This window comes from Anneissia japonica, unplaced genomic scaffold (genome assembly GCF_011630105.1).
Source record: "Anneissia japonica isolate Jap-2015-1 unplaced genomic scaffold, ASM1163010v1 scaffold997_len2565447_cov190, whole genome shotgun sequence".
NCBI classification, from domain to species: Eukaryota; Metazoa; Echinodermata; class Crinoidea; order Comatulida; family Comatulidae; genus Anneissia; species Anneissia japonica.
Window position 1 is genome coordinate 1,397,968 of NW_022696369.1, and position 12,889 is coordinate 1,410,856.

A 12,889-nucleotide genomic window follows, 5' to 3' on the forward strand; every position below is an offset into this window, starting at 1 on the left:
CCTTTCACACTGCTATATATGCACATTTATAGGTATTTGTCATGAAATTTAATGGTGTGGACAGAGCTTTAGTTATATAATCGTTTACAGTGATTGAACCAAGGATTGGGATTTTAAGAAAGGCACTCTAATGACCACACCTCAATTTAATATCTAAATATAATAACAATTACCAGATTGATTGAATATCTAATTCATTAACCTTTTATTATAATACCTAATTATGTTCAACTTTTAACTACTTTATTGAATTATAGGTTTCCAAGAGGTAAATGGTTATGTCCTCCATGTATCAAAGCCAAAGATAAAGCTAAGAGCCAAAAGAGGAAAAGCAAAGGCAAAAAAGAAGACTCTGGACGCAACACACCAGTGGCGGACACACCAGATAGTAAACAAAAAGCTGACACCAAACCAAAGTCTGAAGAAAAGTCAGAGAGACGGAAGAACAGCAAGAAGTTAAACCCTGTCATGGCTCCATGCAAGTAAGTAAAAGCTGTTGAACAAGAAAACACAATTTATTCACTGTCATATGGAAGTGCAAAATAATATAAATTCCTACATTAATACGGTTCAGTGGCAGTGCTAGGATTTTTCTGACGGCAGGGCAACGCCCCCGACAGGCAGGGCAAGAGTAGCTCTAGCATGTAGCTTGATCCAACTGCCCTAGGCTCGAGCCGTGGGATCCCCCCCCCCCCCAAAGTGAGAACATTTTCAAAAATAGTAAGCCTCTAGATGCTCCTACAGGGTATCTTGACATGAGAAAGGTGTTTTTGGCTGCGATCTGCCATAGAGATAATTGTACAGACAACTGATACAATTAATTGCTCATATGACAGGTTAATATTAGTTACCATTCCAATGAAACACATCGGATTTCTATTTTTTTAACATTGTTTAAATTGTCTGGCAGGCAATTTTAAGGGTTTTATTAAAACAAATTCAGTGCTAATAACTAAGTCTATGAGCTCAACAAAATCAGAATATTTTTATAGATTTGAATTCTAAATTGTTTGCATTGTTTACTAGTAGCATAATAATTGGTGTTATTGTCCACTGTAGGCAATTATTAACAGAGTTGGAGAAACACGAGAAAGCAGAACCATTCCTATATCCAGTGGATCTCAAACGATTCCCAATCTACAAGAAGGTGATCAAACAGCCAATGGATTTACACACTATTCGTACCAAGCTCAAGGATGGACAGTGAGTACAAACAAAATTGTTTAAATTAATATTGATAATAATTGATGTTTTTCAGTGCATGATACTAGTTCCCTGCTATTATATGTCATGAAAAATAAAATTAATTACAATACTATTCATAGTAATAATAATACTAACAATTTAATGACGATTATGATAGGAAGATAATGACAAGGATTATGCTGTTAAACCTAGTAATAAATATTCAAACCCTTAACCAAGGGGGTTTTGGAGATGTTGGGGTTACGGTGAATTTGGACATCATGTCTGAAAATTTGACCCCTTGTTAAGGACCCTGGACTCTGTGTCGAAGATCTTGGATCCTTTGTCGGGAAATTTCTGCGGCCACTGCTGGTCTAGCTAAGCATGTAGTTCATATACAACCAACCATCAAGGCTGCTTAAAAGAACCATTAGTTAGTGTGTTTAAGATCTCATCTTGCATTTACTTTTTTCTTTATCTCCAGGTATTCCTGTCCTGTAGAATTTGCTATAGATGTTCGAACGATCTTCGACAATTGCGAAACGTTTAATGAAGATGATTCAGATGTGGGCTTTGCTGGACACCAGTTGAGGTCCTACTTTGAGGCACGGTGGTCAGACATTGAAAGGGACTTATAGTAGCAAGGGTGACAAACTCCCCACGTTCAAATAAAAAAAAAAAAAACATGTTTGTTCCATTCAGATAATTCTTGGAGAATAACACCAAATTTTAATACAGTAGTGAATTATGTTCATCAACACCTTTTTATGTTTCTTCTAGTTTCTAAACAGTCTCTTCCAAGATAGTTACAGGAGTCTTAAAAACCAAGTTTTTGTAAGTTAGTAATACAGAAAATATGTTAGAATTTGGTTTAAGCAGAATGTAAGCTTTTGAATTATCATGGCCTGCTGAAGACCGTCCCACAATGTTGAGGGCGCTATACATATTCATAGCTGGTACCAAGTGAGCAGGCTTATTATAGTGTATGACTACAGTATTGTCCAATGTTGCTGGCATAACTTCTGTATGAGAACCTGTCTATTTATTGGGTATACCCATACCTGATTTCTCACATATCAGTATATTTTTAAGTTTTCTTCTACACCCATACACTGTTGACTACCTTAACAGATTTTATGTTTTATAGTACTGGTTTTTGCCATTTCTTTATTCTTTTTATATATGTAATCTGAAAATCACCTTTAGTGGCCAGTAACATCCCTACTACCACCCATTCATGAATAACCACAACTATTATCATTATCATCATCATCACCATCATCATTATTAATCACCATCATCATCATTAATCACCATCATCATCATTAATCACCATCATTTTCATCACCACCATCATCATCATTGTCATCTTCATCATCTTGTTCCTGAATTCTTAGAGTTCTTGGTAATGCCTTTTACAACATGATGATTTATATTGAGTTAATTTATCATTTTATTTTACTACCAAAATTAATTCACAATCTGGTAAAACAGTTTAGAATGTTAACTTTTATATGCCTTGATTAAAAAAAATTTATTGATAAAAAGTAGTGGTCACAACATTGGATGGGATTAAAAGGAAAAGGGGAATGAAGCTTACTTAAGGAAAAAAATATAGAGATGAAATGATTCTTGATGATCAAAAATGGTAGAGAAGGCATCATGATAATGGCTTGCGTCTTGCGAAACGTAAACAAAAAGGATTCTTGAAAGATGTTATCAATATTGTAAAGAATGTATAAAGATCATGGAAAGGATTAATTGTAGCTAAAGATGTGCATGTTATAGATAGGTAGAGTTTTAGATTGAAAGATAAAGACAAGAAATTTGAACAAAGGTATAAAGATAGGTATGAAGGTCAAGTCTGTCCTTATTAGTTATGGAGGGCAATTTGTGTCCTTAATTAGTATGGAGGGCAGTTTGTGCCTTTATTTAGGTCAGAATTAGAATTATAGAGTAATTACACTTTGTTATTTTTGTCTTGATCACTTTTTTTTTTTTTATTAATCTTTGTTATTTTTGTCATGATCACTTTTTTTTAATTAATCTTATCTGAGAGGATGGTTTTTAAAACCAACCAAAATCTTGATGTATTTCTCATCATTTTATGATTTAGTTTGGTGGAAAAATATGAAAAAATGTAAGAAAATATGCCATGCTGACCAATGAAAAGTTGTGTAAAGAGAAAGCGAAAACCAAAAGTTATAATTAAATTTATAACAAAAAACTTGTAATTATTATAATCATAATGATAATTACATTTAAACAAATATTTGCATTCAATGGAATTCAAAATTTGTTACTGTGTATTTTTTCTAAGAAAAGTATTTATATGATGATTTCCCCAAAATTTTTCCATCCAGTTTTATTGTTGATGTCTTATGTGTGGATAATGGATACAATTGGAAAGTTATACTTGGGTGATTTTATGCAGATTTTGCACAAAATCTAGAATTTATTCCTCTGCTTGAAAAAACTTAGGGGAAAATCTTGTTTTAACATGTGTTTGTCCGTTTCTGTACCCCTACTGCAAGAATGAATTCCTAGATAATCTGATTGGTTTTCTATTTGAAGATAGGCGTACAACGGTCATAAAAAATGCTGCAATATCTATCGAATTACAATTTTTCTTGACTAAGTTAATGTATATTTGCCAGGAATATAAGAACCAAATACAGTGATGATGAAATCAATCTATAAAGTAATATTTAAATCAAAATACTTGTTTAAGGAAATTATCGTTTTCCATGTTGATTAATATGTTAAATAATATCTATTATGTATTCTATGGTGGCCACCAACTGTCTATAGTAACCATGGATAGTATGCATATTATGTCTAGGATGTATAGTAACCATGGACACTGTACATGTCGTTACTATGGTTATATTATATATCTTAATAATAGGATTATGGCTGTATAATATGTGGCGGAGTTGTGTGAAACATGCCCTCACAGACCTTAATACAGTAGTAACAATGTGTATTGCTAGATGATTGAGGTTTGGTGGAAGTGATGATGCTTGTTTCTTTGGGTGGGGTGGGGGCTGTCTCGTTCGAGTATGGGGTCATGTTATGTTATGTGTTGTGCAAAATAATGCACTAGGATTAATACAGTATAATACACATGCCATTCCCAAACCAATCAGTTGATCCCTCAAACCAATCAATGCATTAATAATCAGCAGATATTTACAATCTGTTCTTTCAAAAATTTGCTACTCACAATCATGGTGTAACATTGTCAATGAATGATTTTTTTTAAATAGGCTCGATATAGGTGCATTATACAAAATCCTATTTTATCACGCATGACGAACAAGAAGTGCATTCAAAGACAAAAATGTACACGAACGCTATGTTATAGACCTAAATGGATTTGTTCTTCATGTGCGTGGATTTCTCGTAAACGTCTGGGATGAGATTGTTCTTAAAATTGTTTTGTATTTTTGCCTCCAATTTATTGATGTATTTGTCGTCTTACATCTCTTGAAGTTATTATTACATGTTTTGTTTTTTAAACCTTTTATTCTGTTTGTAGTTTTCCAGACATCCTTGTGTCGAGGATGTTCATTTATAGTGTCATGTGACAGTACAGTCACATGACCAAAGCAGGAGTTTGTCAGTTATAGTACTCATCAGTGTGCTTCTATTCAATTAAATTAAGAATTAAATTATAAAAAGAATTAGATTTCAAGATGTCTTAATCTTGAGCAGTATTGTGTGCTTTTCGTATTCTTTGTATCTTTAATAGTGTCTTGTAGAAAATTGTGAATAAAGTACTAAAAATGTATGTTGTGCCTAGATCTTATCTTTTGTTTTTTGTGGTAGAATGAACTGACAGTGTGTTGAATTCATTTGTGTACTCTAAAAATATAAATGATCTGATCAATTAGATCAAGTTGAAACAAACCCAAATGAAACTGCTGCTCCCTTCAAAAGAACGCAAACAAAATTAATTGAATCCCTAATACAGTAGAACTAATCAAAACAAAGTAATGATGCAGAAACATTTACGTTTTTGACATAAAATGTAATGTAATAGGCCTTAACACAGAAGAGGACATTTGCAAATATTTGGAAAGAAACTATAATGAAATTTCAGTACAGTATAATAAATCTTAGCACATCATCATGTTAATCAATCATATGGATGTAAATATGTACTTTGATTTTGGAGTCTTGAATTGCGTGCCTGCCACTAATGTAGACATTCTCATTGGAGGTTTAGCAACTTCAAAACTATTTTTTTAAATATGTTGTTATTTAACAGCTCTTCATACTCAGAAGGCAGCTTTTTTACCTATTGATTACATAAAAATTGTTTTCAATGCTGGCGCAAATAAAAATCTTGAAAAAAGCTATTATCTATTATTCCTCTGGAACTGGAGATTCTGTTTATTAGGTGCAATTACTTCAAAATGGAATTTCTGTTCTGATTCAAAATGAATACTCCAAATCATAGGATTTATTTCGCACTGAAAATAAAAAGTTAGCTACGAACATAAAAGTTTTTATGTTCCTGATAGAGGGCGCCAGGCTGGTTTAGATATTGTGTGACCATATCAAAGATACTAGAAATACAAGGTAGAGTTCTCCACACAAAAAAGGGTTCCACCGTGTTCCACCGAAATGCATGGTGGGAATACGAAAAATGGGACGCCCCTACAGCTGGATCTAAATAAACTTGTGCCAAACTTTCGTTACCAAGTCGTCGCGTATTTTATTATCAATTCTTAACAAAAATACTAGATATAAAAAACAAACTGGAATAGACACCCAGACAGACATCGGTGAATACATAACCTCCTTGGTGGCGGTAGAAATCGTTGCTATTATCCAAATAATACACAAAACAATTAAAGCATAATCATGAATCAGTGAAAAAATAAAACAACAACTGAAGCGCAGAATCGCATGACCGGACGCACTCTTAGTGAAAAAGTTTTCCTCCATTAGTGGAAAAGGAAGGGCGCCTTTTGCGTCTGGATATACTTAGCAACAGAAGGGCGCCCTGTACGTTGGGCACGAAGTATAGGAAACTTGCATGGTTAAAAAGAAGGGCGCCGCCTACGTTGGGCACGACTTCCGCCTCATTTTGACAATGCGAGAACTCTATCTTGTATTTCTAGTATCTTTGCCATTATATGTTTACTTCTCTCCTCTCTGTCTCTTCGAGAGTCTGAGTCCAACAGTACCTAAGTGTGAGTAATTCCTGATATTTATTTGTTCATTTACTTCTTTTTAAACGGTAAATTTTGTACGATATTAAAGAGTAGGCATTGTGACTCATAATCGTGTACTGTGCGTTACGGTTTAGAAATGGAATGTCATTAAATGAGCTTTTCATATTCTAGGCCAGTCGTATGTTGTGCTCTCTTGAGTCATTGAACTCTTGTCAACAGGGTAGTCTACGCAGAGGTAGCCTAGCCCTAGCCTAAAGAGCACAGTAGACGCGTTTATGCAAATTATGAAGATCTTTCTCAATTAAAAACGTGTTGACGTAGGATGTTGCAAAATTGCAAATTGTTTGAACATAGAGGAAAGAAGTCTCCATGGTTTTAGAAGCTAAATAAATGATGCCCAGTCAGTGACAGCGTAACCTACTGCTGTGCATGTTCTAAAGTCTGTTTACAAAATAAGGTCCATCATTGACTACCAGTGAGCAAATATGCATGGGAAATTTCAGTAAAATAAAATATGCTGTAAAAGAATGAGCAATTTTCAGATTGAAATCAAAATTTTCAGGAAAATACACAAACCCCTGTCTTGTAATTATTTCATTTCCACTTCTAGTGATATGCCATACTAATTTATTGCCTGTCTATTGATGTGAAATAGTAGCATCATATATTGATACATGTATGTGAATATTGTAACATTGTATACTTGTACACAAAATATAGCATCCTTGTTTGGCGCTGTGCATCAATACGCTACATGCTCTTATGTGAGACATTAAATCTATTATAACTATCACATTCGTATTGTATCTTTATTGTCATATACACATAAGTGCATAGCGGTGGACTCCTGATCCTTTATATCAGATCCTAACCGACTTGTAACACACTTGTAAATACTTCCAATGGCTACAACATAATTTATTCAGAAATGAGGTGTATTTTTTATAATTTGGTAATTTAATTTTTTACAGAACCAGGTGCTCATACCTTGTACAAAGGGGTGTGTCCTGGACTCACTTTCCCTTGATAAGATTCAGAATGACAGACATTGAGGTAGAAGCAGAATGGCAGGAGAATCTGGAACTGTCGATGAAATATCAGGTTTGGTCCTCGTGTAAAATCGATGAAACCCCAGTTTTACTCAAGACGTTTTTTACCAGCACAGCATATGAAATTGCCATCTATGACTTCAAGCAATTGTGGTTTGAGTGTTGTGATGAAGCAACTTTTTCAAAAAGAGTCAAGGTATAAAAAATAACTTTAAAATATAATGTAGGAGGATAATTTACAAATGGCAGTTTTGGAATTCAGATGTGCCCACTTAGAGTGTCGGCTGATCTGTACCCGCACTAACTTATACCACTATCAAATTGAACCCTACCTGTTAGTACACCACCTATAATCTTGAAATCAAACACCACCAGATTGCAAAGAGAGATTTTTTCCTATGGGATTGAACATTTATTTTAATAAAATCGAGAGTGACAATTCAAGGTTAGGCCTGTAAACAAATGAATGTAAACAATTATAAATTTTAAAAATTGATTGAATTCTGGGTTGTTATGAAAGTTGAACCAGGTCCTGGGAGGCACATTGATTTTCAAGCCATTATGGCAGTCACTGATAAACTCAAGCCTGAAAAGGTACTGTATGTATATTGTACTTAAAAAGAATGAAAAATATTGTATTAATATTTTTTTAGGAGCTGAACCCAAATATTGAAGCACCCAGTACTACACTACTGCAGCACATTCAGGATAATTTGACCAAAGAATCTGTTACTCTGAAAATTGTGTACTCAAAGAATGATGAGGAGAAAAATAGTATCAAAGAACAGCCGAAAATGACAATAAATTGGAGCAGCCAATTGATTGGTGGAGTACCATTTACTTGGCAATATTATCTTGTGCCTGCTGATAACCAACAAGTATGACATCATTATTATTATTAACATTACTTATTATCACCGCCATCTTATATTCATATTTATATTACAGTATATAATTATATCTAAATGTTTATTAGGTATGTAGCCACCTGATCACTCCCCTGATGACAATGGTTGGTGAGATGAGTAGAAGGGAGTCAGACCTAATGAAGCTCTTGTCAAAGAAAGATGCAGAGATTGAAGATTACAAAGCAGCTGGAGGAAAGGTATCAAGAAGTAAGGTGTATTCGAAACAAATTTTATGATAATTTTATTTAGTATACAATTATTTAACAAGGGGATCTATCCAGATATGCAAATGCACTATATTATACTTACATGGTGCTTTGCAAACGCTTTGTCATTTCAGAGTACCTGAGGACTGTCCCTTTTGATGAAAAGGCTTTTAGAAAAGAAATGATCACATCAAAGGTTAGTTTAGACAAATATTTCAAATGGTATTTTCCCACTCCCTACCCCTCTCTCCACAAACATTCCTCTCACCACAGAGAGGACATGGTGGTAAATTGGTAAGGGATAAGTTTTCAGACCACTTGCCTCAAGACTTACCAGTGGCAATATTCAATTATCCCTTTGCGTAAGTCACATTTCTTAATCAGATGAGAAGTTGTGTGCTACGCTATTGGTCCCAGAGGCAGAAAAATAGCAGGAAATTGCTTATGGTGATAAGTGTAAGATTGTCTTCCCTGTCCTTTCACAATATAAACACTTGATACAAAGGGCATAAAAATGCAAAATACAGAGTATTATACCAGATGACTATGCAAACACCTTTTGTTTTTTCAGGGCTTTGAACAGCAGGTTTTGACTGGTGGTTTGTCAGCTTTTGCGGGCTCTGCTGGTGATCTGTACAAGGAAGTGCAAATAAAACATTCCTGGCTAAGTAGAAGCCAAGGTAGGTATATTTATGTGAGTATGGTCTAATAATGGCTGAATACAACCTATTTTCTGTTTCCATTATATTTAATTTCATTTATTTATTTTGCTGAATTTAGCCCAGGCTCTACACCAGCAAAATTGCAACATAGCACCACAAGTGGTGGTTGCAGCCCAGAGTGGAAAATCTTGCAGATTTTGCCTGTTGTCTTTGTTGACTTTACAAAAATGATTGGTGTTTATTCCAAATTTTGCTATTAGCAATGCATGACCCGTTTGTATATAAACATACATGAACACACTTTTCTGTTTGTTCAAGATTCAAGAAATTTATTTATTTGTGTTTGTTCAAGTTTCAAGAAATTTATTTGTTCTGTATTTAGATCTTGATGGAGGTGCTGGAGTTGGCCCCATGGATGAGTTCATGTTGGATGGAAGGCTTTTACAATCTGACTTTACTACTGGTTCTCCCATGGGTTCCCCAACTAAATCTATAACACCCCATCAATCGCCAGTAAAGATTGCATCAGCAGAGGGTTCACCAACTAAGGTAAGGCTAGGTCCTTGTGAGTTTGTGAGAGAATCACAGGAGCATTGGTCATTGGGTAATCTTATTGGGGAAATCAAGCGTCCCTCCCTCTTTGTTGGGTTTATCGGCCCCTTTGTCTTGGCACATTCTTGCGCAACCACTGGTTTGTGGGAGATTTTTGTTGGTACTCGAAAGTATGGGCGATTGTGCTGATTTCTGGGTGGCTCCTGTAATTTATGGAGAGAGACTTTAGACCTCTGCTAATACTAAGGAATTACAGTACACATATTTAAGTTCATTTACCTGGTCATTTCCAATCACCAGGCTAATAATGAATGGGAAGTGATACTTGTAATGTTTTTTTTTATTTTAGGGTATCATCTTAATATATATTATCATATAACTATATTCATCCTATATGCTCAATTCCAATGGCATTATTATTTTCAATTTCTTTCAGGACACAGAATTATTGAGAAGACAAGCTCTTGAGAGAAAATTAAATGAGGAAAGAACAAGACAAGAAAGCAAAAGAAAAAAGAAAAAAATATTTTGACATCAAACAAAATTTATTGATGAATATGGATATCGAAAGTTAATTTTGTAAACTATTGTAGAAAACATGAGATGTTTAAAATTATTAGTAGAAAAACAATCCCTGCAATTTCTGATTGTATTAAGATTCAGCTTTGAAAGTATGAAATCAAAAATTGTATTTCCTTAAGTTAGACACTAGTCAAATTTCTGATAACTCTTTTTAATGTTCTAGAGGCATTTTTAAAGTAAAAGTTAGATACTTTATTTAACCCAAAGTATGTTGAATTAAAATTTGCTGTCTGCCAAGCCAAATTTTTGGTTATCAGTGATACAGTATTTATAATTGTAAAGGGTAAAGAGGAATCTGCAAGTGTGAAAAATACAATCGCCCCAACCAGGATTACAACCTGGAATCTGCAGTCTGTACAGATTTAACTAACTGGACCACATATATACATATAGCATTACAACAAGACAGTTTATCTATGATATTATTATATTACTGTATTTCGAAAATATCTTTTTGGATATCCCAGCTTTTCATAAAAAAAAATATTGAAGGTGAGGGAGAATCGTTGATCAATTATTAGCCAGATTTTCTGACTTTCCAATCCCTAGAGGAATTTTGAGTAAAAATTTCAGTTACTGTAGCAACAGTTGCCATAGAGAAATACATACAGTTTGCCCTCCAATTCGAGACCACCTGATGATTTGGGGTGGTTTCTGGTTTCCGTCTTCAATTAGGGGGGTTTGTTTTGTGTTGAAAGATTAAAGATTTTTAAAATGACAGGGGTGGCGCCATCGGTGGGCCAGGGCCCCCCGCTGGGGAGAAAAACAAATCGTCGGGGAGAAAATTTTCTACATATTAGTAGACTCTAAAATCGATTAAATAAGCCTTTGAAACCCCAAAATTGTCGGAAATTTTTGGGGGCTTCGTCCCCTTGACCACTTACAAAACATTTAAAGCGACGCTTGACCACGCCCACTTTGCTCTCGTTGGGGAAATCTGCCCCCAACCACAGAGCTAACCCTGGCGTCACCCCTGTAAAGTGGTACTTTAAAAACGTATTCGAGCAGTTTAGTTGAAAGTCGAACTGTATGAATATAAGCACATCTCATAGCTGTATATAATATACATTTGTGACAATAAAATGTTATCGTTTTGTGTCAAATTATAAAGTGTGTGTTTTGTATGTTAATTGTGGATATCATAGTTATGTTGCAATATAGTTAATAAATCCCCATGACAACATAACAGTACAATAAAGGCTCACGGTTTTTTGTTAAAAATGAATAATCTTTTATTTTACCCAACCATTTTCTGATCGGCATTTTTTCTCAGTCGCATGCGGATGAACTAAAATACCAACCATGCTTTGAAAATAGTCCTTAAACCTAATTTAATCTTAAATAAAGATAATTTATATAAATAATATACCCAAACTATTTCTTATTGGTTCCGGGGCACAATACTGAGAAATACGTACTTGAAAGTAAGGGGCTGAGGGGACGAATAGAAAAAGGATCCCTTGGCTGTGTGCCCATAAGCTTGGCTGGGGACCCCGGTGGGTTCCAGCTCCGGCGTTCAAGCCTTTAATATGGCGTATTTGATTTTAGGATAACAATTTACAATTAACATTATTTCCACACTACATCATCACAAAAAGTGTTTCAATTTACATCGGATTCATAATCAAAAGCAATGTTTATGCAGACTAACATTCATATAAAAATGATTTTATATATTAGTCATTCGTAATCGTTGTTCTTGTAGTGGGGTTTTACTAGACGAATGGTGAATAGTTGGGAGAAGGGGTAGATATTATTATGTCCCTCCCACTTTGAAATGTGGGGCGTTCGCTGTCCCCCACCGATCGACGCCCATGCCTCTGCTATGTCTTTTTGAATTAAATCGGTAAGAATAGAATGCCTTTTAAGAGCATACAGTAGGTTTTTTTTTTGTTAATCATTATGTTTTGAAGTCGGGGAACATCAGTGTCGGTGCTACCAGTGCTGGTGCTGTGGTCTGGCGAAATACAGGATCTTGGACTAGGAGAACACTACTTTTACCGTCTCAGAGTGAACTTCCCTGGCATCTAGAGGCTGCTGGGGCTGAGGAAGATTCCCCGTCCAGAAATTTACATCTTGGGAAATCTCTGGCGCCGTCACTGGAAAGGAGACACAAAGGGACAGTGGCGTAACGCCTATGCGCTCTCGTGCGGCGGTCCGCATGGCCACCGACCTCTAGGGGCCCGGGGCCCTTCCGATAGGGTCCTCGCTCAAGCACCCTAATGCAAAAGAGCGTTGTTGATATATAACAGCATTTTGTGTCTCTGACGTCGACTGTAGGACATAATATTCAGTGACGGATAAAGTGGAGACAAAAAAAAATACAGTGGCGTATCTAAAAGTCTTGAAACGGGGGTGCTGATGGGGGGGGGGGTCTCAATGATCAGTTGAGGGGCGCTAGTTCGCAAAATAAGGTGATTTTAGGTGATTTTGAACTACTTAACCGTGATTTTTGTGGGGCGACGGGGGAGCGCGAGTAATTTTTGGAGGGGCGACGGGGGAGCGAGAGTAATTTTTGGAGGGGTGCGGAGCGCTCCCCCCCCCCCCCCCCCCCCCCCC

General features: G+C 35.5%; 2 protein-coding genes across 13 annotated transcripts in view; both read left to right on the forward strand.

The window, feature by feature from the left end:
- The window catches only part of LOC117101982 (bromodomain adjacent to zinc finger domain protein 2B-like), a gene marked incomplete in the record, with an annotated part of 79,178 nt that extends 74,200 nt beyond the window's left edge, over window positions 1–4,978 (forward strand). For all 10 annotated transcript variants that reach the window (XM_033242132.1, XM_033242131.1, XM_033242138.1 and 7 more), the window contains 3 exon segments: window positions 258–482; window positions 1,060–1,203; window positions 1,670–4,978. In XM_033242132.1, the coding sequence (XP_033098023.1) occupies window positions 258–482; window positions 1,060–1,203; window positions 1,670–1,823 (523 nt within the window).
- A 1,289-nt stretch (window positions 4,979–6,267) lies between these two features.
- LOC117101985 (non-homologous end-joining factor 1-like) lies at window positions 6,268–11,442 on the forward strand. 3 transcript variants are annotated; one of them, XM_033242141.1, is made up of 8 exons: window positions 6,268–6,389; window positions 7,343–7,616; window positions 8,074–8,298; window positions 8,397–8,535; window positions 8,669–8,730; window positions 9,106–9,214; window positions 9,579–9,745; window positions 10,185–11,442. In XM_033242141.1, the coding sequence occupies exons 2-8, from the start codon at window positions 7,410–7,412 to the stop codon at window positions 10,278–10,280; spliced, it is 1,005 nt and encodes a 334-aa protein (XP_033098032.1). In that variant the 5' UTR covers window positions 6,268–6,389; window positions 7,343–7,409; the 3' UTR covers window positions 10,281–11,442. The 3 variants fall into 3 exon arrangements, with proteins under 3 accessions (XP_033098032.1, XP_033098033.1, XP_033098034.1); XM_033242142.1 differs by having other exon boundaries at window positions 9,588–9,745; XM_033242143.1 differs by having other exon boundaries at window positions 9,591–9,745.
- The last annotated feature ends 1,447 nt before the right edge of the window (window positions 11,443–12,889 follow it).